Here is a 27,958-nt window from a genome sequence, read left to right as displayed (position 1 = left end):
GTCATGATAGCCCTTATGAAATGTCAGCATGAGGAATTCTGTTGAAACTGCATGGGTAATTCCACCCCCCCCCCCTCCCCACCCCAACCTACGTCTTGTTAAACAAAAGCATTTTGTTAAATTGTGTTATTTTTGATTCTCAATGAAAGCTTAAGCCTGCTTTTATTTCAAATTTCAACAGGAGATTTGAAAATAAAACTTTAAATCACGATGCTTAAACAGACTTTATGTGCCCTTCAAGAGTGTCCATGCCCCCTTGTTGAACTCATAACTCCCACACTGTGGGTTAAAGCGGAGAGCTTGGAACAGCCACATTATAACTCAGAACAGAGTTCAGTTGACCCTGTAGAGTTTGAGATTCCCCCGCATTGTACATTATTCTCAGCTCCTTAACAACGAGAGAAAAAAAATCAGTTCTGGTGGAAGTGGGATTGGGATTTTGGCATCTTTAAAGGTCTGCAGGGCTTTCCTGACTCCAAAAGAATCTGGCTCATTGTGGATGTTTCATGTGATAATATGAAACTTTTGCCTGATATTTATACATAAGAATAAAAAAAACACGTTCACAACAGTTACTTAAAAAAAACCCACAAGGCGCAAACATTCTGCTGAACCGCAAGAGTGAGATTGTGAAACGTTCCTGGTGCATGACTTTGTTGCAGAGAAATTGAAAAGTAAACAATAATGAAAAATAATCTATCAATCCTTGTGCTAACCAGGTGAAGGAGAATGAAGGGAGAGCTGATTGAAAAACTGTGCAATTAAGCCATGTTGGAGACACCCTCTTAAAGTTGGTGTTTTGATTTAAAAAGGCACTGAGAATACTGCAGTCACTCCCAGGAATGATGTCCTCTGCTTGTATTATGATGCAAAGTGATCTTCTCCACTTGTTCCCTCGAACATTCACATTACTATCCTTGCTCCTTCTCCTGATCTCCACTGTTACCCACTTTCGTTGGCACCAACCATGTCAGTCTGGCCTTGACACCTTGCTTCAGTACAACAGGAGGCGAGCGGGAGATGTAACTGAAGTCAACATCAGATGAATGTAGAGAAGGGGAAGGAGTTTGAGCTAGAAGTGAAGTGGATTTGGGAGTTCAAATGGCTGAAAGGAAAGGGGGAGTCTGGGAGATGGTAAGACAGGAAGATCTTGGAAACATGGAGAGGGAGGCAAAAAAAAAGTCCTTTGCATCAACTTGAGGCAAATGCTATGTTAGGAATGTGACTGAGTCTGGAGTTGACATTCAGACTTCACAGTTTCTCTGTCCTTGTACCTCGTGTGTGGGAAACACTGAAGAAAAAAGTAGAGGAGGAACGTCATGTTCTCTGTTGTCTTCCATGATGGCTAAGTGAGCGTGCCAGCTTGGAAAGATTATCTGCCAATGAAACCTTTCAGAGTTCCCACCTCCCTCCAGCTCAGCCTGCTGCCACAATCCAGATTGAGAATTGGGAGTGTTTAATACCAGCCCTTTGGGATAGAACATTGTAACCCATCCAGCATTGTATTCCTCACCCATTGTCTTCTAGGAAACTCATTTGGTTGCTTCCTGAACCCATTTGAGAGGCTGCACTGGTCACTGAGTCCACATTCCATTTTCTTCAGGCCTGATAGGTTTTATCTAATTTCTAGCTTCAAGATTAGGGGGGCTGTGGGAGTATTAGAATGGCTCATGGGTATTTGTATTCCCTAGCATGGGTGATATGAATGGGCACAATAACGAAAGCTCAGTGTGGGTTGTCCAGTGGGGTAACATTCAACTTCAGTGGGGGTACAAAATGGGTGCTATATTCTCGTACTAATTTTTCATTTGTGTTAGTGGCAGAGTCCCCATTGTCCACTTTGAGCTCCACGCTGAGGTTGAATTGCATGGTCTGTGTAGAAACTGGACTGGCCCTTACCCAATTGATTGTGCTGGTCATCCCTATCCGCATTGGAACCACACCGGCGAGTGACTGGTCAGGAAGGTGAGCTCAGCGGAAGTATCTCAGAAGAATGTTAAACAAATCAAACCCTGGCCATGTTTCAGAATCTCACCCTGCGGTTACCAGCAAGTTTACACATAGTCGTATTTCCCAGATGCGGCACGTCTGGAGTCCTCGGTGTTGCGGTTATATCCGGATTTCTTTGATTCAATATCATCGGGGTAGCTCTTCCTAATGTGGGTCATTTCCGTGTCGTGGTGTGTGCTGGCTTTGTAGCCTGTCTTGTAGGGACCCCCACGGCTCGGGAGTTTGTAGATGGTCGAATTGTACCTGCACAAAATAATGACCAGTTTTACTGGGATGTTCCGTCTGACCTTTGCTTCTCTCGAAGCTGTAAGTGCTGTTAAACCCACAACCTGACTGCCTGAAGTTCTCAATTCTATAAATTGTCTTTCATTCCTTCCAGTTGACTGGCAGCCATTCCAACTACTAACACCTCAACCAAGCAGTTACCCCCCCACCCTCACCCCACCTCTTTGTTCCTTCCTGGGTTGAGCTCAGCCCTGTCTCCAGATGGGTGCCTGTGTCTGTGCACCCTCCAGCAGCGCATACAACCTGACGGATTTGCCTGATTTGTGGCTGTACAGGGAGTTAGTTCGGCCACTTTTGGAATACTGTGTGCAATTCCGGTCTCCCTGCTGTGGGAATGATATTGTGAAACTTGAAAACGTTCAGAAAAGATTTACAAAGATGTTGCTAGGGTCGGAGGGTTTGAGCTTTAGGGAGATGTTGAATACCCAGGGGTATTTTTCCCTTGCCGCGTTGGAGGCTGAGGGGCAACCCTATAGAGGTTTATAAAATCATGAGGGGCATGGATAGCGTAAATAGATGTGTTTTTTTCTCCAGGATGGGGGAATCCAAAACTAGAGGGCATAGGTTTAAGGTGAGGGGTAAGATTTAAAAGAGACCTAACAGGCAGATTTTTCACACAGAGGGTAGTGCATGTATGGTGTCGAGGAAGTGGTGAAGGCGAGTGTAATAGCAACATTTAAAAGGCATCTGGATGGGTATGTGCAGAGGAAGGGTTTAGAGGCAACTGGGCCAAATGCTGGCAAATGGGACAAGATTAATTTGGAATATCTGGTTGGCATAGATGAAGGGTCTGTTTCTGTGCTGCACAGCTCTGTGACTCTTGCGTGATGGTAATAGTTGCTGGTTTGGAAAGTGATACCTAAGGAGTCTTTGTGAATTTCTGCAGCGCCTCTTACAGATAGTACACACTGCTGCTACTGAGCATTGGTGGTGGATGAAGTGCCAATTGAGCAAGATGCTTTTGCGTCTTATTTTAACATAGTGCCCAGAGTAACTCAGCTGGAACAATTGAGGATCACTATCAATGTTGGTGTGCATTTTGAAAATCCTTTGAAAATAGCTCAATATTTCCTGCCCTCAGCCAAACAAAGTGAGAAACGGAACTGTAAACAATGGAAAGGAGAGCGTGGAACACAAACGCTTCCTTTTATTTTCCATCTGTCTATGTGCTGAAAGTCACATAAGCCTTGAGTGGAGACTATATTGCATTGGAGATTCAAGTGATGGATGACATTAATGGCCACTGATGTTGCTCTCCCCGTTATAGTGTGCGCAGTAACTCACCGAGCTTCCTCAGGGACCAGACCTCGACAGGCGATGCACATCACTATTCCACCGATAACAAGCAGGCCTCCAGAAACCCAGCCTATAAACAAGGCCGAGCCGAATGTGTACCTGTGCAGAACAACAACCTTATCAGTCCGAAAACTATCATAGAATAGTTACAGCACAGAGGGAGGCCATTTTTAGCCCATCGTGTCCCAGCCGGCATTTTGCAAGAGTGACTCAACTTGTTCCACTGCCTCACCTCCTTTCCTGCCATACTGCTGACTGTTTCTCTTCAGATAATTCTTAAATTATCTTTTGAAGGCAGCTATCGAATGGGCCTCCAACACTTTCTCAGGCAGTACACTCCTGATTCCAACCATTCACTAGAGAAAAGATGTTGATCTAATCTTTGCTTTTCCCCTTAAATCGGGGGAATCAAAGGCACAGTGGTAATGTGACTGAATGAGTAATCGAAGGCCCAGGCGAACGTTCCAGAATCCCACCATAACAGATGGTGACATTTCAATTCAAGAAAACTCTGGAATTAAAAGCTGGCCCTAATGGGCAACTATCTAATCACTGACATTCGTCAGAAAAAGAAAATCCATAATCTTGTCACCGTTTGAGAACCCTTCTGTGAAGGTTGCTAATAACAATAACCAGGGTCACCGGCTGTGAAGAAAATTGAGACTTTCTGAGGACTTCAGAGGTCTCATGGGAGCAATGTCTATTTCTGGTGCAATGTCTGTTTTGGGGAAGATGGCATTTTTGGGGGTGTCATTGTTTTTTCAGGGAAAATGGCTGTTTTGTGGGTGATGGCTGTTTTGGGGTGATGTCTGTTTTGTGGGTGATGATGTCTGTTTGGGAGAGATGGCTGGTTTGGGGGAAATGGCTGTTTTGGGAGTAATGGCAGTTTTGGGGATGATGGCAGGTTTGGGGGTGATGGCAGGTTTGGGGGTGATGGCTTGTTTGGGGGAAATGTCAGTCTTGGGGGTGATGTCTGTTTTGGGGGAAATGACTGTTTTTGGAGTCATGGCTGTTTTGGGGGCAATAGTTGTTTAGGGGATGATGGCTGGTTTGGGGGCGATGGCAGTTTTGGGGTTGATGGCACTTTGGGGGAGATGTCTGTTTTGGCGGAGATGCTGTTTTGGGTTTGATGGCTGTTTTTGGGGAGTTGACAGGTGGAATGGCAATTGGTAGAATTTAAGTTTAATTAATCTAGAATTGAAATCGAATCTTAATAATGAAACTGCCCTCGATTATTCTGAAAACCCATCTAGATTCACTGATATCCTTTAAGGATGGAAATCCTTACCTTGAGTCACATTCTTACATGTCGCTCGAGCACCACAGCTATATGGCTGACTGTTAAGTGTCTTCTGAAATAGACTTGCATCCACCCAGTGGAAGGGCAATTGAGGATACGTAACAAATGGTACCCCCAACATCCCATGAAAGAATAAAGATAAATGTGGAACTCGTTCCCATCTCGAATATAGGGAAAAGAAATGAATGAAAACTAGTAATGCAGTTTGAAGTTCCTGCACTGAATCTTACCTTTGCTGAACTGACCCTTGATTCCCAAGCATTGACATGTTTGCCTCCCAGAAGTTTGTCACCAACATGTTGCCGTAGATCGATACACCAGCTATACAACAAACTCCTGTCCGGGCACAAACAAGAAGTATGAGTTGAAGGGTAGGAGAAGAAATCCACTCTTAATCGACCCATGCTGGGCACAACTCTTCAGGAAGACTGCCAGGGCTTTTGAGAGGGTGCAGAGGAGATGTATCAATGAAATGTCAGAGATCAGAGAAAAACCAGCATTGATCTCCTTACAATAGAGAGGATTAATGGGAAACTTAATAGAGATGTTGAATTCAAGCCTGATCCAAATAAGATTTATTTATTAGCTGGAATGGATTCTTTGTGTTTCTTGCAGTGAGTGATGTTGGCCCTGAGAAATGAGACCTTTAGCTATGTTAGTCAGCTGATGTGAGCATTACATAGGGTCTGTTTAAACGTAATGCAGTCAGCTCCCTCTACACCCTCCCAGCATCTCATTAACAAACCTATTCCAGCACCCCATGTCCCTAAAGTATTGAATATTTTTGAAGCATTATTGCAATTATTCATTTTGATTTGCTTTCCTATGACTCCAGTGCAGGACAGTGGGCACAAGAAGAGCAATGGGGTTATGGTTTAATTTCCATAACTTTTTGCTGGGTGTTGAAGATTTTTCGGTTATTAAATGTCTCAGTGTTATTGGATTGAGAGTCTGGAATGCACTGGCTACAATCTGGACAACTCAGGGACTGAATAGAAGGTCCTGTCCAAAACCCGGACAACTGTATAATCCAGATATTGCATAGGGGGCTGCCTGTGTGGCGAAAGTGGTTAACGCATCCATCAGGATGGTCTCTCGTGCCACAGATTCATTCTCACCTAACCTTAATGTAGCCAGGCAGGGCTACAACCTGGGGCGAGGAATCCTGCCCACGGCTCACTGAGATGGAGCGGGAGGGAATGAAATCAGCAAGGAGTCCCATTTTTGATCACTGGTCACTGTTGTCTCCATTGCTGGAAAGTAAGGTTTTGTGGCTTAGGTTGGGTACATCTATGAAGTGTTGCATAATTGAGTGCCTCATCACTGCTCAACGTTGGCTGTTAAGATGCAGCGCTGTTGATCCCTGTGTAACTGATCCCCAGGGAGATTGAAACTCACAGCTCTTCGAACTGATCGAAAGAGAGTGAGGGGTTAAACCCGATAAGGTTGATACACTCATTGCCCAAAACCTGTGGGTGACGGAGGATGAGATTTGGCGCTATTGGCCAACACATGAAGATGGCGAACCCAAAGAGAAAATGCTGGAAAATCTCAGCAGGTCTGGCAGCATCTGTAAGGAGAGAAAAGAGCTGACGTTTCGAGTCTCACTGACCCTTTGTCAAAGCATGAAGATGGCAAGCTTGGCAAACTGTGCATGTTTTGGGGGGGGTGAGCCTTACCTGCAACAATAAACAGGATCCCGGACGTGAGCGTTAGGTTGGCCTTTGAAGCATCATCCATACTTCCCAGTCGAATGCACTTGAGGGATACGATGGAGACACCGGAACCGATTAAAGCGAGCACAATGGCGACGATCATAAGTGCACGGACGGCCTGGAACGTGGCTGTGGGCATGAGGTACAAGTGTTAGCATGCCTACCAGTAATCGCCTGTCAACCTGTCACTGCGTCACGAGAAGGCTTACCTGGTGGAGGTGAGAGTGCAGCGAGACAAGTGTGGTTCGGCAAAAGGCATCTTGGGAGGGAAATCACAATTTCTGTGTGCATTCTCACAAGTGTGAACATCAGGGACACTGACCAGGGGCTGAGTATACACAGAGAGCCGATGCGATCCTGCACGTTTTGCACCCCTGCACCCTGTGGATGGACTGAGTGGGTGAGCAAACAGCCCTGCAGTGGGGCTGACTTGCTCAGACCAGGAAGGGCACTCAAATACATTAATTAAGTGAATTAACTGGTCTTAGATGGGAGGCCATGAAGGATGCTCATTATTCCCAGAACAGAGCCAGAGATGTTGTGGGAGCATCATTACCTCAATAGTCTCTTTAAAATCATACATATTAACCTGCTGGGCCCAAGTGAGCCCTTTCTTGCTGTTGCTGGGTCATGGTGTTGGAGTTCCCCTCCAAGCGAGAGGTACCATTAGCATAAAGATGACAGTAGATAAAAGGAAGACCCATAATGACCTTTCTTAGGCAATTATGGATGATCAATAAATAATGCTGTGCTGGCAATGCCCACGTCCCAAGAATGAAAAAGGCTCTATGGTACATTTTTCACTCTTGAATGACATTATTCTCTTTCAGAGTGTATTGGTTAGCTGGTGGTGTACTGGTGATGTCACAAGACTGACAATCTAAAGGCTGATGCTGTGGGGATGTTGACTCAAATCCTATCACAGCAGTTGATAGAATTTAAATTCATTGGGTAAAATCTGGAATTAAAAACCATCTCAGTAATGGGGAACATGAGGCTATGGTTGATGTTATAAAATCCCATGCTTTAAGGAGAGAAATCTCCTGTCTTCACCTGGTCTGGCCTGCATGTGACTCCAGACTTTAATTTTAACTGCCCGCTGAAATGCCTTTTCAGTTCAATGGTCATCCCTGATGAAGGGCTTATGCCCGAAATGTCTACTGTCCTGCTCCTCGGATGCTGCCTGACCTGCTGTGCTTTTCCAGTGCCACACTTTTTTGACACTGACACTGACTCTCCAGCATCTGCAGTGCTCATTTTCTCCTTTCTCAGTTCAAGGGGAGGTTGAGTTGTCAATGATAACCTACATTTCCCGAAAGAACTAAAAGAAGCAGCAAAGTGCATAAAGTCTTGGTATAACGACTGAACAGAAAGCTGCCACTTGTTGACAGTACATCAGGCCAGGTTCTGCGCTAACTATGGTCTTGCAAGTTTGAAGTAACTAAGGCAAATTTTATCTAGAGGGTGGGGCCCAAGCAGGATAAGTAGAGAGGAGAGAGTAAAAGAATACACTGCAGTTTTGCCTGGGATTTGGAATATATAATAGAATTCCTCATTCATATATTCAAATACCTCCACAATCACTGCCCATTGTAATACTTACAATTTCTGTCTATCTTTCCCACATCCTATTGTCCTGAAACTCCAGCCTGTACATTTTCCTCCTTCTCAGTCAATGATAGCACTAGAATTCCATTTCAACTTCCATTATAGCAAGAACATCCTTCCTCATTTAAGGAGACCGCACAGTGTTCCAGATAGGATCTCACCAAGGCCCTGTCTAATTGTGGCAAGACATCCCCGGTGCTGTACTCCAACCTGTCATTATGAAGGCCAATGTACAATTTGCCCTGTTTGCCACCTATTCCATCTACATACTTGCTTCCAGTGACTGGTATACAAGGGCACCCAAGTCTACTTTCTCAGTTTAATAGCCATTCAGATAATAACCGCCTCCCTCATTTTCCTACTGGGATAACCTGCATTTGCCCTGTACTTGCCCACTCACTCAATATATCCAAATCACACTGAAACTTGTACTTGGCTAATACTAGACTAGTATTTGTGTGACACATAAGTGCACCCTCACAATGTCAATAAAATTTAATGGCCACTGGTTTATTTGTGAAGTGCTAGTATCATTGTTAAATGGGTGGTAGCCAATTTGCACAGAGCACAGTCCTATGGCAATTGAGACAGATTGGCAGCAAACGTATTCTTAGTGATGTGTGTTGAGGGATTCTGTTCTCTCACTTGATTCACACCATTGCCACAATAGGCACAAAAGCCTTCAGTAAAACAGCTTAACTGAAAGATGCCCCGTTGGACAGTACATCAGTCCCCTCACTGAAGTGTCAGCTTCATTCTGTGTTTGAGGTGAGGAATGGAATTTTTGTCTCAATCTTCAGACTGATAGGTGAGAGTTCCACTAGGAGAGACAACTGTGTAAGATAGTTTACTGTTCAAGGCCATTAAACATGGCTCCCGTTAGTGGAGCAGATCACATTTTAAAGGGACCTAAGGGGCAATGTTTTCACACAGAGGGTGGTACGTGTATGGAATGAGCTGCCAGAGAAAGTGGTGGAGGCTGGTGCAATTACAATATGTAAAAGGCATCTGGATGGGTACATGAATAGGAAGGGATATGGGTCAAATGCTGGCAAATGGGACTAAATTAATGTCGGATATCTAGTCGGAATGGAAGAGTTGGACCAAAGGGTCTGTTTCCATGCTTCACAACTCTATGACTCTATGGCATGCCAATGGGGTATTGGAAGAGCACCATGCTGTCAATGAGGCTGTTGCCCAGCTGAAATATTAAGCAAGGTGTCTTCAGACCATACCCCCAGAGGTAATTTTGCACCATGTCAGCAGTACTGGATATAGTGGGACTGCCTTAAGACTAGAGATTGACCTAGGTTGGGCCTGTACTCATTGGAGTTTAGAAGAATAAGAGGAGACCTTATTGAAACACAGAAGATTCTCAGGGACTTGACAGGCGAGATATGGAGACATTGTTTCCCCTGGTGGGAGAGTCTACAATCAGACAGCATAATTTCAGAGCACAGAGTCCCCGTTAGGACAGAGATGAGGGCAAATCTCTTCTCTTGAAGGGTAATCAATCTGAAGATATTTACTGCAGACATTAAGGCTGGTCATTCAGTATTTGCAAGACAGAATTTTAATCAGTAAGGGAATTGACAGTCATAGGGCAATGTCAGGGAAGTGGAGTCGAGGATTATCAGATCAACCAGGATCTAATTGAATGGTGGAGCAGACTCATTGAGTTGTGTAGACTACTTATACTCCGACATTTTATGGTCTGATGGTATTACCTTCTGTAGGGTGGCTGCAAACGTAATTTATGCTGCATTTAGTGCTCAGTTTGTGCAGCTGGTTTTCAATGAGAATCTATGGAGTTCATCTGGCAAACTGTTAGATTGCCTCATGTTAGTTCGGCCACATACGGACTACTGTGTGCAGTTCTGGTTGCCACACTGCGGGAAGGCTGGGACAGAATTTTCCCTCAGTAGAGGGTTTGGTAACTGGGGATAGTTTTAAGGTAAGAAGCAGGAGGTTTAAATGGTTGTCTGAAAGGGCATCACCGTATCTGAAAGGATGCTAGGGTGGGAATCTCCAAGATACTTTTGGACACTTCAAACACCATCGCAAGCAATGGGATTAGAGTAAATGAATGTTTGATGATCAGTACAGACACAACAGGCCAAATGGCTATGACTCAGGGACAAAAGCAGGTCAAACATTGTGAATGTAGTCAGTTTGGTGTTGCTGAGGTACCAAATCAGCTTTTACTTTAACTTCAGAAGTCAGTGTATTGAAGGTTTGGAGGTCCTTTGTGTCTTTTATATGGGTGCCTGTCTCAAAAGTGTATCTGTTTTTATAAGAACCATTTTTGTTGTGGCACCGCCACCATATCAACAGGCAGGAGCCGCTAAATTATTAGGTAATAAGTGTTTCCTTGTTGAAATCTGATATGGCTTAATATGATAAAAGTTTACCCTGGGCTGGCACAGTGGCTCAGCAGTTAGCACTGCTGCCTCACAGCGCCAGGGACCTGGGTTCGATTCCAGCCTCGGACAACTGTCTGCGTAGAGTTTGCACATTCTCCCCGTGTCTGCATGGGTTTCCTCTGAGCGCCCTGGTTTTTCCCACAATCCAAAGATGTGCAGGATAGGTGAATTGGCCATGGGAAATGAGGGAGTGTGGGGTTGAGGTGACGGGCGAGCGGTCTGGGTGGGATGCGGTGTGGACTCGATGGGCAGAATGGCCTGCTTTCACACTGTAGGGTTTCTGTGATCCTATTACTCTCGATTGGGGCCAGAATTAACAGCACAAGGCTGTTTTGAAACTCACCCTGCAAGCCAGTCATGGATCCTAGGGAAAAGCAGCGTGATTCTGAGTCAGACGGTCCTTGAGTACCACCAAAATCAGCAGAACTGGTGTAAGATTTTGTAGTATCTTGGCTAATACAGCCCTCTCTCAAGGCTGCACCGCATTGTCAATGAAAAGCCGTGGAGTTAAATGGGGCTCATTTAGGACTTGGGTGGCTCCCTGACTTGATCAATCAAACCAACCCAATGGCTTGTTTTAATGTTTAAATTTTTATTAACATGATGCACATGAGAAAATATCACTGAATTAATAATTCCTTTGTAAAACAAAACCTTTAAAATGTTGTTGAGATTGGTGTGTAGCTTCTCATTATTCCTGACATTTGAGACCTGTATTGTGGACTTGAAGTGTTATGCTAGTGGTAAACATGGGCTATCAAATTTTAACTTCTGTCACTTCTTCACCACACCTGAGACCTTTGTGGGATAAAATAGCTTAATTACAAGGCAATAACACGGTCCTAAAATGGCTGCAGTGGTCACACAAATTGAGGTAAGCGTTGTGAGACCCATGTGGAAAATTCAAAACCATCTACATTGAGATTACCACTTTTATCTGAAGACACCGATGCCAGGCACAACTGAGTCAGCATCAGGTAATTTGCATTTTCTTTTACAGAGTCATACAGCACAGCAACAGACCCTCGGTCCAACTCATCCAAGTCAACCAGACATCCCAATCTGACCTAGTGCCATTTGCTAGCATTTGGCCCATATCCCTATAAACCCTTCCTATTAATATACCCATTCAGATACCTTTTAAATGTTGTAATTGTACTGGCCTCCACCATTTACTCTGGCAGCTCATTCCAAAAACATACCACCCTCTGTTTGAAAAAGTTACCCCTCGGGTCCTTCTTAAATCTTTCCCCTCTCACCCTAAACCTATGCCCCCTTGTTTTGGACTCTCCTACCCAAGAAAAAAAGACCTTGTCTATTCACCGTATCTATGCTCCTCGTGATTTTATAAACCTCTATAAGGTCACCCCTCAGCCTCCGATGCTCCAGGGAAAACAGCCCCAGCCTATTCAGCCTCTCCCTGTAGTTCAAACCCTCCAACATCCTTGTAAATCTTTTCTGAATCTTTCAAGTTCCACAACATCTTTCCTGTGGAAGTTAAATCATCTGTGTGTGATAGTTTCATATCAGGAAATGAAAGGCTTGCTTATCTATTAGCCAGCTTGGAAAGACAAAGATTCCAAATACATACTGAATGATCTGACAACAGTTGCTTTTAAACATCAGAGCAGAGAGAAGGAAAGATGTATTTGTGACAATAAGAACTGGAACTCTCTTCCTCTCTCCTCCTCCTTGTTTCTCTTGTCATCTTGGAAAACAGCACTCAATCAAAAACTAAGCTGGGAAGACAACCTTCCACTAAGAACTGAAATCTACAGAATCTCCTCCTGCTGTGTATGCAAGTCAATTACTAAACAACTGTGGCCTCAACTTAATAACACAAAGTTTTCTAAGGACTTTCAAACAGTGAAACCCTTATTTACTCTGTACCAGACACCCTTTCAAACTTATTACCGTGTTTGTGCGATTGTTGCTGTGGGTTTTATTATATTTTCCTAGGGCTGCACCACACTGTCAATGAAAAGCCATGGAGTTAAATGGGGCTCATTGAGGACTTTTGTGGCTCCCTGACTTGATCAATCAAACCAACCCAATGGCTTGTTTTAATGTTTAAACTTTTATTAACATGATACACACGAGAAAATAATAAAGTAGATAATAAAGTTCCTCTTTCTTTGGTAATTGGTTCCTCTGTTTCCCACCAAGCTATACGTTAATTGAAGTGTGATAGCTGCGTGTAGAAAAGCAAATAAAATTATTTATTGCGATTGACCGAGAGGGATTGAAAAGTGGGGAGCTGATTCCATAGAATCCCTACAGTGTGGCAACAGGCCATTCGGCCCAACAAGGCCACAATGACTCTCCAAAGAGTATCCCACCCAGACCCATTCCCCTACCCTATTACTCTACATTTCCCCTGACTAATGCATCTAATCTATACATCCCTGAACACTACGGGCAATTTAGCATGGCCAATTCACCTGACCAGCACATCTTTGGACTGTGGGAGGAAACCAGAACACCCCAGAGGAAACCCACGCAGACACGGGGAGAATGTGCAAACCTCACACAGACAATCGCCCAAGGCTGGAATCGATCCTGGGTCCCTGACACTGTGAGGCAGCAGTGCTAACCACTGAGCCACCATGCCTCCTCTCCACACAGTAGATATGATATTTTTGAAAAAAAGTTTTAAAAATACCCTTCTTGTTATTAAGGCTGTGATTCAGTGCTCAAGTCCTCGGTCTGTTCTGACTCTCAGGCCAATGTGCTACCAATTGGTGCAAGCTACCATTTTGTTAGCTCGGCTCATTGTTTAGGGTCATTATACATGATACCCATTGATACTGGAGGCTTGAGCATGTGTGGCTGACCATCCAGCACTGTCGACTATGTCACTTCTGGAAGAAGGGTGTGATGGAATAAAGGAAAGTAGAAAAGTATTTGAACATGATATCAAGAAATACACCCTGTTGCTATTTTGTGATTCCTTCCCCCACTTCATCATTCTCTAGCAATGTTGGAGTGACATTTCACCAGACAATCTGCACAGTTACACAAAGCGTAAGGACTCACAAGATTTAAATTAGGTTTCTCTTAAAATGCTTAACGTCTCCAGGAGTCCCTCAAGAAATGTTCAGGATCAATTAATTTAGACATCTGCCCTGATGTTTGATTGGGTTACATAGATTCCGCTTCCCAACTTTCTGCACACTTACTTAACCTACCAATATCTTTCAGTAAACTGTTTGTATCTCTCTCGCAACTTGCTTTTCCATCTATGAACTGCAGTGGTTCTGAAAGGGAGCTTCCCCCATCACCTTCTCCAGGGCAATTAAGAATGGGCAAGAAATGCTGTGATGCTCACATCCCATAAATCAATGCTGTGATGCTCACATCCCATAAATCAATGCCCCTCAACTGGAGGGTTTAGGTTAATCTCTTCCCTTTCTTCTTCCTGGCTCCAGAATGCTCCATCAGTCATAATAGTTCTCCCTATAAAACTGGGAATAGCGAAAGATATCATATGCAAGAACAGTTTAACTTCTGGTGCATTCGGAACCCTGATATATTGAATTGGGTATATGACTTCCACACTGTGAGGGAGCTCGACTTTACAATGAAAGCAATGAGACAAATTTCAGAGACTTTTCTTTCTAATCACAGTGGGAGAGGTTAAGTGTTCAACCCAGCCCCTAGTGCCGCATTTTGTTTCAGTGAATTGAAAGGCAATTGAATTGTATAATCATAGAATCCCTACAGTGTGTAAGCAGACCATTTGGCCCATCAAGTCCACACTGACACTCTGAGGAACAGCACCCCCCCCCCCCCCCATCCTATTAACCCTGCATTTCCCATGGTTATTCCACCTATCCTGCAGACCTTTGGACTGTGGGTGGAAACCAGAGCACCCAGAGGAACATGCAGACACAGGGAAAACATGTAAGCTCTGCACAGAAAGTTTCCTGAGGGTCGAATTGAACCTGGGTCCTGGTGCTATGAGGCACCAGTGCTAACCACTGTGCTATTGCGCTCCCCAAGTATAACTCCATATAGTTTTCTGCTGATCCGGGTTTTGAGAGTGAGAATTGGTTTTGACACCTAATGTTGCCGTATGATGTTATGTCAGTGGGAACATTTTCGTTGCAAATGAAAGAGGGCCAAAATCAGGCTCAAGTGCACTCTTGTCGAAAAGTGTGGCACTGGAAAAGCGCAGTCGGTCAGGCAGCATCCGAGGAGCAGGAAAATCGACATTTCAGGCATAAGCCCAGCATCATTGTGCCTGAAATGTAGATCCTCCTGCTCCTGGGATGCTGCCTGACCTGCAGTGCTTTTCCACACGTTTCGACTCTGATCTCCAGCATCTACAGCCCTCACTCCCTCAAGTGAACATTGGCTATTTACAGCTTAAACTAATTTTCCAAGTGGGTATATGTGCAGCTGGCAAATGAAACTCCCTCCCTGCAGAGACTGTTCAGGAAGTCAAACTTTGTACTTCATTGCAGACAAGAATTAGGTCCAGTGCGATCAGATTTTTTTCTGGCTGTCTCTGTCTTTCTACGCAGTCCCATCCATTATCAATTATAGCGCAGTCACCTTTGTATGTCTGTGACATAAGTAAGTTCTGACATTCCTCATTTTCTGGGTTACATATCAAAATTATAACATCATTGCATCCCTACAGTAAGGGCATTGATGTTTTGGGACTAAGGTAGGTCCACAAGAACAAGGCTGGTGGAAAAACAGGATTTGATATGTGTTAGGAAATATGCAACGGAGTTTTGGATGAGCTGAAGGTCGTTATGGTGCAGAAAATGGCGTCGGAAAGACTAGGGTCTGGAGGATATAAGATTGCAAAAAATAATTTCAGCAGCGGATAGCAGTGGGGGGCTAGTGGGTGAGAGGGGATTGAAGGCAATGTGGGTGGAGGAGACTGGGGGGACTGGGAGATGGAATGGGGGTTAAGTGAATGGGGAGTGGGTGGTGGAGTGGGGATGAGTGGGGTGTTAGTGGGAGGGGAATGGTTGGGGAGTGGGGTTTTTGGGTGGAGAGGAGTGGGATATAGGTAGATGGGGGAGTGGGGGGTGTTAGGGTGAAGTGGATGGAGGGAGTGGGGATGAAGTGGGTGGGGCAGAGTGGGGTGGAGTGAGGGGTTAGTGGCTGGTGGAGTAGGGATTAGGTGGATGGGGAGTGGGTGGAGTGGGGTTTGGGGGGTGAGTGGGGGTTAGTGGGGGGGAATGATTGAGGGAATGGGGGTCGTGGATGGGAGGAAGTGGGGTTTAAGTAGATGGGGGAGTGGGGCTGATGTGGGTGAGGAAGAGTGTGGTGGAGTGAGGGGGTAGTGGATGTGGGAGTGCATGGTGGAGTGGGGGTGTGGGGTGTGAGTGGAGATTAGTGGGAGGGGAATGTGGGGGGAGTGGAGGTTGTGAGTGGGAGGGAGTGGAGTTTAAGTGGATGGGGGATTGGGGGATTGGGGGATGTTGGGGTAAAGTGGATGGAGGGCATGGGGGTGAAGTGGGTGGGGAAGAGTGGGGGGGGGGGTAGTGGATGGGGGAGTGAGTTGGGGTGTTGTGGGGCAGGGTAACAGAATGGGGTGGATGAAAGTTGTGGCTGATTATTCCTATACCACAGAACGATGGTGAGTTATGGAAGGCAGTGCCTAGAAGTGTAGTAGAGGCAGTTTCAATGGAGGTGTTCAGAGAGAGCATTGGATGGTGATTTGGACAGGAATGGTGTGCAGGAGCATGGGAAAGGGCAGCAGATTGACACAAAATGATGGAACCAACATAATGTACTGAATGACCTTCCTAACAAATTTAGCCTCATTAAAAAAAAATCTTCTCATAGAAAATCTTATAGAATAAAATTTCCTGGGATGTATTATTGAATTAAAGGAGCTAAGCTTTATTGAAGTTGTTATTGAATTCTGGCCCCATTAAAGCACACCTTATGGAACCATGGGTCCTAGCTTTTTTTATTTATCAGGTTTATAACACTTAAAGCAATCAGATGACCTCTCTATTTTAATGCTGATTTTATTTTTACACCTTTTCATTTCTGGTACCAGGTGCTCTGTCTGGTTTCATCTTTTTGTTGAGACTTGGTAGCAATTAATACAACTGAATGGCTTGCTATGGCCATTTCAAAGAGCAGTTCAGAGTCAGTACATTATTGTGAGTTTGGAGTCACAACCAGGTGAGGCTGGCAGATTTTCTTCCCTAAAGGATATTAGTGAGTCAGATGAATTTATTTTCCAACAATCGACATTGGTTTTGTGGTTGTCAGTGGATTCCTCAATTCCAATATTTCCAACCAAACAGATCAGGATGGCACAGTGGCTCAGTGGTTAGCCTCACAGCGCCAGGGACCTGGGTTTGATTCCAACCTCAGGGTCTGTGTGGAGTTTTCACATTCTCCCGTGTCTGCGTGGGTTTCCTCCCAAGACATGCAGGTTAGGTGGGTTTGGCCATGGGAAATGCAGGGGTTACAGGGATAGGGTGGGGAGTGGGTTTAGGTAGGATGCTCTTGGAGGGTTACTGTGGACCAGAATGGCTTGTTTCCACATTGAAAGGTTTCTATAATGACATAATGGCTTCCCAAGAATTGTAACATGACATGTTGAACCTGGATGTTCCTGACAAATATCTCCAACCAGATCTTGAAAATAGAGAGCAAAGCACTAACAGCAGTGAATCACAGTGAGGATTTTTTGAGAGGATGAGGCTGATTCTTGCAGTGGGCTCCATATGTTTGCTTGATCATGTTGACTGAACTGAGGTACACAGGAAAATGGCAAAGGGATGAATGAAGTTCCTGTACATAGGGCCATTGGTTGCTTTTTTATGTTGGAGGCTGTCAGCTTTATCCCTCAACTCTCCTACAATTTTTCATCTCCATGATCTTCACTCGCATCTCACAATGGCCTTGCTGCTTTCAACTTCTGTAATTTCCTCCAACCATCCCACACAGTTCACACCTTTCAGTCTACCAATCATATTCTGCCAGGAAACCCCTTCCCCCCCCCCCCCCCCCCCATTCTCTACTCTGTCTCATAAATAATACAAGAACCCTTATCTGTTTCCCCACACCAACCTCAAGAAGTCTCCTCTTTAGCCACAATTCCTTGTGGCCTTCCCACTTCTGTCTCCACCTCGGACAGCCTCCTCGACATTTACTTCTTTGTTCGTGTTCCCAGACAACTCAGCGCATTTCTCCCTTGCTTCCGGTCTCCACCCTGCCCTCTCTCCAACTTGGCAAATATTTTGGCAAGTGCGCGCAGGGCTGTGTCAATATACGTTCTTTTGCCTAGTTTGCATGGAATGGGCAAGGTCACCTGCAGTATAATGTACTCTCAAGAATTTGAGCTAATGTTGGTGATAGGAAGCCATCATTCTCTTCAATATTTGGATAAACACTTGGGTTACTAAAACTTAAAATTGCTTCCATTTTAATCAAGGAACATGCTCCAGTATGGTTTGGTTTGCTGTGATGCATCAGATGCCTGAAGATCGGTGCAGTATACTTTAAGATTGACAATGAGAATCGCCGTATTAGTGGGTTTTGTGTGGTATTCGCAGAATGAGTCCCAGAACTGGTGTGGATTACTGCAGTTTTGGAGGGAAGTTGAAGTTAAAGCCTTGCTGTCCATCATCTTGTCTGTGCTAACCCTTCACACATACAATTAATTCTAATCACATTCTATTTCTGGATTCATTCAATCACTTCTCCTTCGTGCGCCTATCCCTTTTAATCTTGAACATATTTAGATCTCAGCCACTAACCCTGGGAGAGACTTCCACACCCTCGCAACTCTTTATGAAACTACTTAGCCATGGTGGCTAAATAAGCAGGGATCTTTTGCCAAGCGTTAGACAGGACATTGGTGAGACTGCACTTGCACTGCTGTGTACAGTTTTGGTCTCCTTATTTAAGAAAGTCCATAATTACATGTAAATGAAAGGTTCATTTGATTGATTTCCTGGATGAGGGCTCTGTCTTGTGATGATTGATTAGACAGGTTGGTCCTGTATACTTTAGAGCTGACAGGAATCAGAGTGATCTTTTCAAAACGTACCAAGCTTTGAGAGGTCTTGAAAGAGACGCTATCGCCCCTTGTGGGAGAGATCCGAACCGGGAGATGCACGTTAAAAATTAAGCTTCATCCATTAAGCTGGAGCTAAGGAGTAAGTTTTTTTTTTCTGAGAGATTCATGAGTCTTTGGAACTTTCATAGAATCCCTACAAGTGTGGCAACAGGCCTTTCGGCCCAACAAGTCCACACTAGCCTTCTGGAGAGTATCCCACTCAAGCCCATTCCCCTACCCTATTACTCTACATTTCCCCAGATTAATGCGCATAGCTTACACATCCCTCAACACTACGGGCAATTTAGCACGCCAGTTCACCTAACCTGCACATCTTTGGGAGGAAACCAGAGCGCCTGGAGGAAACCCACGCAGATATGGGGAAAATGTGCAACCTCCGCAACAGACAGTCGCTGGAGAGTGGATCCCTGGTGTTGTGAGGCAGCAGTGGTTGCCATTGAACCGAGTAAAGTTTTTTTTTCTGAGCGATTCACAAGTCTTCGGAACTTTCTTCCCCAGAGAACATTGGAGGCTGGGCCATTGGATATTTTTATGCCAGAGGAGTTAAAGAGTGTGGAGGCTAAGCAGGAGAATGAGTTGGGACCACATTTAGATATAGTATGATCTATTGAAAGGTGGAGCAGGCTTGAAGGGCGGACTTGCCTACCTCTCCCTGCTCCTAACTCTTAACCTGCTGTGTACGTAGTGGTTATTGATTAGATCAGCAACTCAGGCCCTGTGACAAATTGCAAAACTGAAATCAGCAAATTTGATAATCATCTGGGCTGGCACCAAATGAATTGAGCATAAAAGCTGTGGGATTGTTATTGAAAACCCAGCAGATACGTAAAAGGACAATTGCCACCCTTACCAAAGGTCCAGTTGAGGTGTGCAGTTGACTCTTAAATCCTTCAGTGCAACTGAATGGACAATAACTTCAGTCTTTCCACCATTTCCCACATCCTGAGAAGCGATGCCTCCTGCCCACTGTTCTACATCTTCTCTAATCTTGTACTTTTGCTCCTCAATTGAAACCTTTCCATGTGTTGCAGGACATGCTGCAAAATGAGTGGAGTGTGTTGCCCTTACCTCATTAGTTGGGTTTGTCACTACATTGTGTCAAGACTTGCCTCAGTGTTCGAGGCAACATGTCAGTGAATTTTTCATTTTCAGGGCATATCACAGACGTGGTGGATTTATCAGGATATCAGAGTTTGCCAAGAGATGAAGTTTGTAATTGGATTTCATTGCAGTATTGGCTAGGCAGGTTAGTATGTGCATTATATTGGGGTGTCTTGTCTCTGTAGAATACAGTTTCATTGTACATTTTCTCACAAATGTCACAGTTTGGATAAGAAAATGGCTGAGATGAACAGTTGAAATATCTTCTATGAGATGCTATTTCATCCAACCTGCCAAACTAATGATTTGTTGGAATCTGAGACATTTTTGTTTCTTTTGTCATTTGTCTGTTTTATATCCCACCCTCTCAAATCTTTGTACATCATTAGTTTAAAATCTTCAGTGCTTCTGTAGGTTTCACATCACACAAAGGTCAGTGGAAACCTACAATTCTCATCCCCCTCAAAGCTATTGAGAATGAATCGAAAATCTGAGATTGGTAGATTTTTGTTGGGCAAGGAGATCTTGGAACCGAGGCAGTGAGTAGATGGGTTAAGATACAGACTAGGCATGAGTGAATTGAATTGTACAGCAGACTTGAGGGGCTGAATGGCCTACTCAAGTTCCTAAGTTCTCCATGTCTTGTTCTGTTAACAATTTGTAAACAAAAACTCCCATCTGTAAGCAACTGGATCAAGAAAGAACATACGTTTAGTGATTAGAATCCCTACAGAATAGAAACAGGCCCTTCGGCCCTAAAGGTCCACACCAACCCTCTGAAGAGTAAGCCACTCAGACCCATTCCCCTACCCATATTTACCCCTGACTAATGCACCTGACACTATGGGCAATATAGCATGACCAATTCACCTAACCTGCACACCTTTGGACTGTGGGAGGAAACCGGCGCACCCAGAGGAAACCCATGCAGACACAGGGAGAATATGCAAACTCCGCACAGTCAGTCACCTGAGGCTGGAACTGGACCTGGGTCCCTGGTGCCGTGAGGCAGCAGTGCTAACCACTGAACCACTGTGCCGCCCATGGCTTTTGCGTGATCAAGATTTTCAAACCTTTTTTCCTCCAGTGAAAGGCTTTCCATATGAAGCTATTGTAATGGAAAGAAACCTGACAGCTAATGTGTGCCCAGCAAGATCCCAACAAGAAGAATTGAGTTAACTAACCGTATAAACTGTTTATTTTAGCGGTGTTGCCTGAGAGATGAATTGTAGGCTCAGAAGCAGAGAGAACTCCCTAAGGGAATGGACTGAAATCCAGTTTAATAGCTCGTTTGAAAGACAGACTTGCTCCTTTAGCACTTTGCTGAATCCTAACTGATTCTCAGTGACAGAAAAGCCATCAACAGTTGCTAAATGTCTGGGTTCCGAAAAGCCATTTCACTCATCAAGTCCCATCTGTTGGTTTGTGAAACTGCCATCAATCCCTGCTCTCGTGTACACCAACCCACCCTTTGAGTAAATGTACACACTGATGGAAGCCCATCCCTGAAGTATGTCAACACATTGATCGAAACCCAGTCCACTTTAAAAAAAAATCCTCCATTGGAACCCTGAACACCAGTTTGGTAATAACTCTGTCGAAACCCAGTCCACTTGTATAATCATCACTCTGTTGATACCCAATCCACTAGTATAATATTCCTTTCCTCGAAACCCAGTTCGCCAGTCTAATTATCCCTCCATCGAAACCCAGTTCCTGAGTATAATATCTCCATCGAAACCAATTCATAGAGTCATAGAGATGTACAGCATTGAAATAGACCCTTTGGTCCAACTCATCCATGCTGACCAGATATCCTAAATTAATCCAGTCCCATTTGCCAGCATTGGCCCATATGTCTCTAAACCCTTCCTATTCACATACCAAGCCAGATGCCTTTTAAATGTTGTATTTGTACTGGCCTCCACAACTTACTCTGGCAGTTCATTCCATATACGCAACATCCTCTGCATGAAAAAATTGGCCCTTTTTAATCTTTCCCCTCTCACCTTAAACCTATGCCATCTAGTTTTGGACTCCCCTATCCTGGGGAAAAGGTCTTGACTGTTCATTCAATCCGTGCCCCTCATGATTTTATAAACCTCTATAAGGTCACTCCTCAGCCATCAAAACTCCAGGGAAGTCAGCTCCAGCCTGTTCAGCCTCTCCCTATTGCTTAAAGCCTCCAACCCTAGCAACGTCCTTGTAAATCTTTTCTGAAACCTTTCAAGTTTAACAACATCTTTCCTATAGCAGGGAGACCAGAATTGGACCCAGTATTCCAAAAGTGGCTTAACAAATGTCCTCAAAATCTCTCCTGGAAGTATACCTTTTTAAGAAAGTAATATTACCATTGAAGCTCAACTCTTGCAAATATATTGGTTTGTCCATTGAAGTCTAGCACGTAATTCTCCCATCATAGAATTTCTCTTAAATTATCCAAATCATTCCACCTTTAATGCTTGACCTGGTTGATAATGGAAAACATTATCATGAAATGATTTTAGCAAGAAACACGTGAATGATCACTGCCACTTTATCACAAGGGAGGTTGTATAGAAATTAAAAGCAATATTTGAAGCAGTAATAGTAAAGAATGCAGATACACAACTTTTAGTGCAGTGTTGTCGGCTTTAGCAGTGTGACCTGTCTCCTGGACAGGCGCTATTCTTTGATACCGCCCGCCTACTCCCAACTGCATTGGACCCTCTGAGCCTACCTGGAAGCCCCAGGACAGTGTAGAAGGGGCGACATTCCGTGTAGCCGGATGTCTGCTGCATGCACGTTTTCCACAGACCCATGTATTTGTAAATCGAGGTCACCAGATCCTGGCCCAAGTCCTGTGTGCTCCACATGTTCAACGCGGTGGCAACGATGGTCCCGGCGAAACCTAGGGCCGAGATGCCAAAGCCCAGACACTGGCACATTGTGGTAGCCATGATGTGTACAGGGAGTTTCTCAGCAGCAAGCAAGCGCTACACGTCTGAACAGTGGGTCCACTGTCAACCGAATGACCTGGTTCCCTACGTTACCTATAGACGTAAACTGTGAAACCTGTCCGTGTCGAATCAGTGAGTCACCTGTTTGCTTAAATTGTTTTCATTAGATAGAGGGTGAAACTTGGACCAAATCTTCAGATCCTTGAAACATTTCTTTTGTTACTGGGAAAATTCAGCAACTTTCCTCTCTTACTCACCCAATGTGTTTTGCCTCTGACGGATGAAACTGTGATAGATTATTGAAAGATTGTGCGTCGGTTTTGACTGACCCTGGTGTCTGAGTAAGACGTTTGTGCTTCACGTCTGTCCTTGTCAAAAATCTAGGTTCCAAAGCAGTAGGAAGGGAGTGCCACCCTGTCGAAGGAGCTGTCTTTTGAATAAAACCCTAAACCAAAATCCCTTCTCACCCCTCAGACAGATGACTGTGTTATCTGTTGTTCTGTTAATGGCACTAACATTTATTTCCAACCAATGATCCAGTTGAAAATCAGATGTTGTCCATTTAAGGACGAGGCAAACTTTTTCCCTCAGAGACAGTCACAGGTGTAAGGGATGCTGGATATCCTCTGAGTGGTGAGTTATTCCAGGAATGGTGCGTGGTAAGATAGGGATAGAATAAGACACTGTAGGGGTGGGGAAGGTAGTTAATGAGGTTCACTTGGTAAGATCTGGTGTGCTGGGTCTCGCAGTGAGAATCTCTCCAAATCACTTGACACAACTCACACTTCGCCTAGAACCGTAAGATTCAGCCCAGTGTTTCTTTCCAGGGTCTGTTGCACTTCCTATTTTTACACCAAATTTTCTCTCCTACCCCCACCCCAACCTTTCTTTTAACCCTACCTTTTGCTGATATTTCTGTATCATTTGACCTTTCTTAAATGAAAACCATTCACAGCTGTGCGTAATTCTGAATTAAACTTAGGTAAATATGATGATGTTCAGTTGGGGACAAACAATGCCTTTCATGTTCAGGCCCATGAATAGAGGCCTCTTGCTGATAACAGACCATATTTAGCAGCAGTGGACATAAATACCTGTACCTCCTAGTACCAGGCAGTACTGTAGATTTGGAACAGTAATCATAATCAAACACTCTAACCTGTTTCTAAGTGATAAACATGGATTGTATCCACAGCTGGTAAAAAGAAATAATAGCTCAGACAAGACTGCCTTTGATGCTGTCAATGCCTAGTTAGTCGCTTTACTTTCCTTTATTCTTTCAGAGTAAGAGCTTAAACCTCTAGATTGTTGGTCTAACGATATCCCCAATGTGCCACCATCTTCCTCCTAAAATATACTTGAACCTCAGTTAGAGTCATTGTACATGACCATGAGTGACTATCTCTCTTTCTTATCACCCTTCCTTCACTGAGTGCAACAGTGGTGGTGCAGTGGTAATAGCAATGTGCTGCTGATCTAGTAGCCTAGTATAATGCATCAGGGACGTGGGTTCAAATCTCACCATGACAGCTGGTCAAACTTCAATATAACCAATTGAGTATTGTTTTAGTAAATAATAAGAGGTGACTACCACAGTAGAAAATGTTAGTATTTCGTCATTTGATCAAAGCTGAGAATCTATTGATCTCTATTCTAGAGGGCAAGGCGGAGAGCAGCAGAAAGAGGGGTGGACCTGGGCCTAGCTGGGATGATGGATCCCATGGAGCCATTGCAAATAAGGAATAGTGGCATGTGAGGGTATCAAAAAAGACAGACAGATGTGACATAGCCCTGAAGCAGGAGCTTCCAACAGCAGCATTAAACCTAGAATTGAAAGCTGATCCTGGTGGTAACCATAACATTGATTGGTGTAAAACCCCTATCTGTCCAAGAGGGAAGGAAATCTGCCATCCTTAGCCATGACTCTAGACTCACCGCAATGTGGTTGACTCTTAACTGTCCTCTGGCTCAGTAAGCCACCCAGTTCAAGGGACAGTTCGGGATAGGCAACAAACGCGGGCCTTGCAATTGACACTTACATCCAACAAATGAATAAAGATAAAAACCTGCAACCTTACTTCCCTTCATGTGCCACTCCCCTATTTCCACAAACCTCCATGTGCAATGAGTCGATCTTACAGATTCCTCTCATCCCAGTTCATACATTGGAATCAGAGAATTTGGCCTATGAATTTTGTATTGACCCTCCAAAGAGCTTCCCACCCTATCCCAAAAACCCCATATTTTCCATGGCTAACCCATCCAGCCTGCATGTCCTTGGACTTTATGGGCAATTTAGTGTGGCCAATCCACCTGCACATCTTGGACTGTGGGAGGAAACCGGAGCACTCGCAGGAAACCCACGTGGACACGGGAGAATGTACAATCTCCACACAGCCATCGCATGGCTGGAATCGAACACTGGCGCTGTGAGGCAGCAGTGCTAATCACTGAATCACGGTGCCAATTCCCAGCAACATGCTGTGTAACCATCCAGAGGTGGTCTTTGCGATTGTACTCTAATGGCTGACTTTTTGTCCAGGCAAAGTCAAACCTTCCAGCTTGACAGACCTGGTTCACTTAAAAAAGATGCCCCTGTGTCTCAATGTCCTGTTGGGGAGAGCCGTGGCAGGATGGAATCAGGCATGAAGTCAAACTGGAGGCAGGTGAAAGGCTAGTTCATCAGGCTAGAACTCTCATCTTCACTAACTGAGACTTCAGACCGGTTTAAATGATGAATGTCAGGCCCTCAAACCCTCTTCCATTATCAGATTTCTCCCTATTCCTTATAGCCCCTTCAAGTCTACTCGTAACCGATTTATGCCCACTCATACTCTCTCCCCTTATTTGCTTAAAACCTCTTGAGGCTCCGTCACATTTCCATCTCACCCTCTGTACTCCCTCATATTCCCATTTCCCCCTTTTAAACAATGTTCCCCATGTGTCCTCCATAGGCAGACCCCTCTCACTCAGTATTTGGTCTATTCAGCCCTTGGGAGCTATGTCCTTGAAATGGAGGTACAGAAAAATTAACTCCTAATAGTCTAATTAATGTTTTACTGAAACATAGTTCATGCTATAAAGAATCACTTGTTCATAAATCTGTTAAAAATGCAAATCCCCCTCACGTGGTCAATCAGTTGAAAACAAAATCTGTTTTACAAAATCCCTCAAGTGACATCTTCTGTCAATCAAACTGAACTTAGTCTGATGCAGAGCAAAATAGTTCTGGGCCATTTAAAACTCACGCGAGCATTCACAATGGTTTCAGCTGTAATGACAAATCCCAGGAATGGCTCCTTTTTTGTTAAGCTGCTCTCAATGTCCTATCAGTCATAGCGGTGGGCAGGAGGTTATTATCTTTTACACAAATGAAAGCCAGTGAAGTTTTATTTTCATTTTAAAAGAGCTCTGGGCCTTCAAATCATTTGAAATTATGACAGTAGAGATCCCAAGAATTATTTTCTTCAGTCTGAAATGTAAAAGATCACCTGTCTGAGTTGTACCTGTTCTGAACGATGTCAACCTTATGAAGGGCCCGGACTCCACTTGAAAAATATAATGGAGCTGGCAAGGGTGGGAGAACTGTACCTTTATTTCTTGCTGGTAAAAATGATCAGAAATAGAATAGGGGAGAGAATCCCAGAATTACATCCCAGTTGGCTTTTTATAAGGCTTGCCGAGTTGGTGAAAACAAGGGCTAAATGTACTATCCAATCAGGTCGGAAGGGATGTCCAAGACTGAATGGAATGAGGGAACAAGAAATGAATCTATTAATTAAGACTTAATTGGGTTTGAATTGGTTGTATACATTTGGGGCACAACTAGTGCATGTAGGAACTGGGGGAGGCAACGGTCTAGTGGCACTATTGTAGGATTGTTAATCCAGAGACCTCGGTAATGTTGTGGGCACCTGAGTTCAAGTCCCATTATGAAAGATAGTGGAAATTTAATTCTTTGGTATTAAGAGTCTGAAAAAACTAATCAGTTGGGGGTGAATTTAATAAAGTGTGGTTAACTGAAATAAAGCTCTCACTAAATAAAAATAAACTTAAACTCTGTTCAAACATAGTTATTCTCTGGTATATAACATTGGTAGCAGAGGATGGTGGAGTTAGAATGGGATGTTTATGATTATCAATCCCTGGACTTCTGAAACTGGGCCCTGTTGGTAGTGGAAAAATGAACTAACAATTTGTACCTGGGCCACTTCTTTACCAAAGAGGAAATAAGGTAAGGTCTTAGCACTTGCGATACCACACAGGAGCAAGAAAAGAAGCAAAGTGTTTTCTTTGGAATTGAAGCCCAGTGATTTGAACATAAGTGAAGGTTTGGTCAAATTGTTAACTTGCTGGAATAAAATTTATCCAGAAGTTGATTTATAGAGTTGTTGAATCACACAGCACAAAAACAGACCCTTCGATCCAACTTATCAGACATCCCAATCTGACAGTCCCATTTGCCAGCATTTGGCCCATATCGCTCTGAACCTTTTCTACTCATATACCCATCCAGATGTCTTTTAAATGTTGTAATTATACCCGCCTCCACAACTTCCTCTGGCAGTTCATTCCACATATGCACCACCCTCTGTGCGAAAATGTTACCCCTTCTCACCTTAAATCTATGCCCTCTAGTTTTAGACTCCCCTTCCCTGGGAAAAAGACCTTGGCTATTCCCCTTATCTATGCCCCACATGATTTTATAAATTTCTACGAGGTCACCTCTCTAATGCTCCAGGTAAAAAAGGCCCATCCTATTCAGATTGTTCACTGATAATGAGGCATGGTCAGATTTGACAAATCAACAAAGACTGGAAATAGTATCATGGAAGGGGAATAATGGAATTCATTAGATTCTATGCAAGACTGCAGGAATTTCATTTGGAAATTCCTCAGTCTGTGCTACTGTTTGAGTTATTGGACTATGTCAAAGTATCAAGTAGGGACAGGTGGCTAGTTTTGACGGGAGTTAACTTTATAGATAAGCATACAGTGCTAGAACAAATGTCAGGAGCACTGAATAAATTCCTAGGAAAGCATTCCTTTCCCAGCAGCATTCATAGTGCGATGTGGGCAATTATGGTATGACAGAGTGGAGGGCACCATTGTAACTAATTGGCAACACTGTCTAGGTACAAGTCAAGGTGACAGCCTGAAAGGAGAACTGTAGCTAGTAGAAATGAGGACAGGAATAGTGTTGATAATTTTGAGAA

At 44.1% G+C, this 27,958-nt stretch overlaps 2 protein-coding genes across 9 annotated transcripts in view; one reads left to right on the top strand and one right to left on the bottom strand.

Annotated features, from left to right (window-relative positions):
* The window catches only part of dzip1l (DAZ interacting zinc finger protein 1-like), a 197,929-nt gene that overhangs the window by 117,456 nt on the left and 52,515 nt on the right, over positions 1-27,958 (top strand). The gene's annotated exons all lie outside the window — the stretch shown is intronic.
* LOC140479130 (claudin-18-like) lies at positions 85-22,767 on the bottom strand. Its single transcript, XM_072573080.1, has 5 exons — positions 22,523-22,767; positions 6,571-6,735; positions 5,122-5,227; positions 3,580-3,690; positions 85-2,253 (listed from the first exon to the last, which is right to left on the bottom strand). The coding sequence occupies exons 1-5, from the start codon at positions 22,740-22,742 to the stop codon at positions 2,055-2,057; spliced, it is 801 nt and encodes a 266-aa protein (XP_072429181.1). The 5' UTR covers positions 22,743-22,767; the 3' UTR covers positions 85-2,054.

Source organism: Chiloscyllium punctatum, chromosome 6 (assembly GCF_047496795.1).
Source record: "Chiloscyllium punctatum isolate Juve2018m chromosome 6, sChiPun1.3, whole genome shotgun sequence".
Taxonomy (NCBI): Eukaryota; Metazoa; Chordata; class Chondrichthyes; order Orectolobiformes; family Hemiscylliidae; genus Chiloscyllium; species Chiloscyllium punctatum.
Note: the sequence above shows the minus strand (reverse complement) of the source record. Positions and strands in the feature narration are given on the sequence as shown.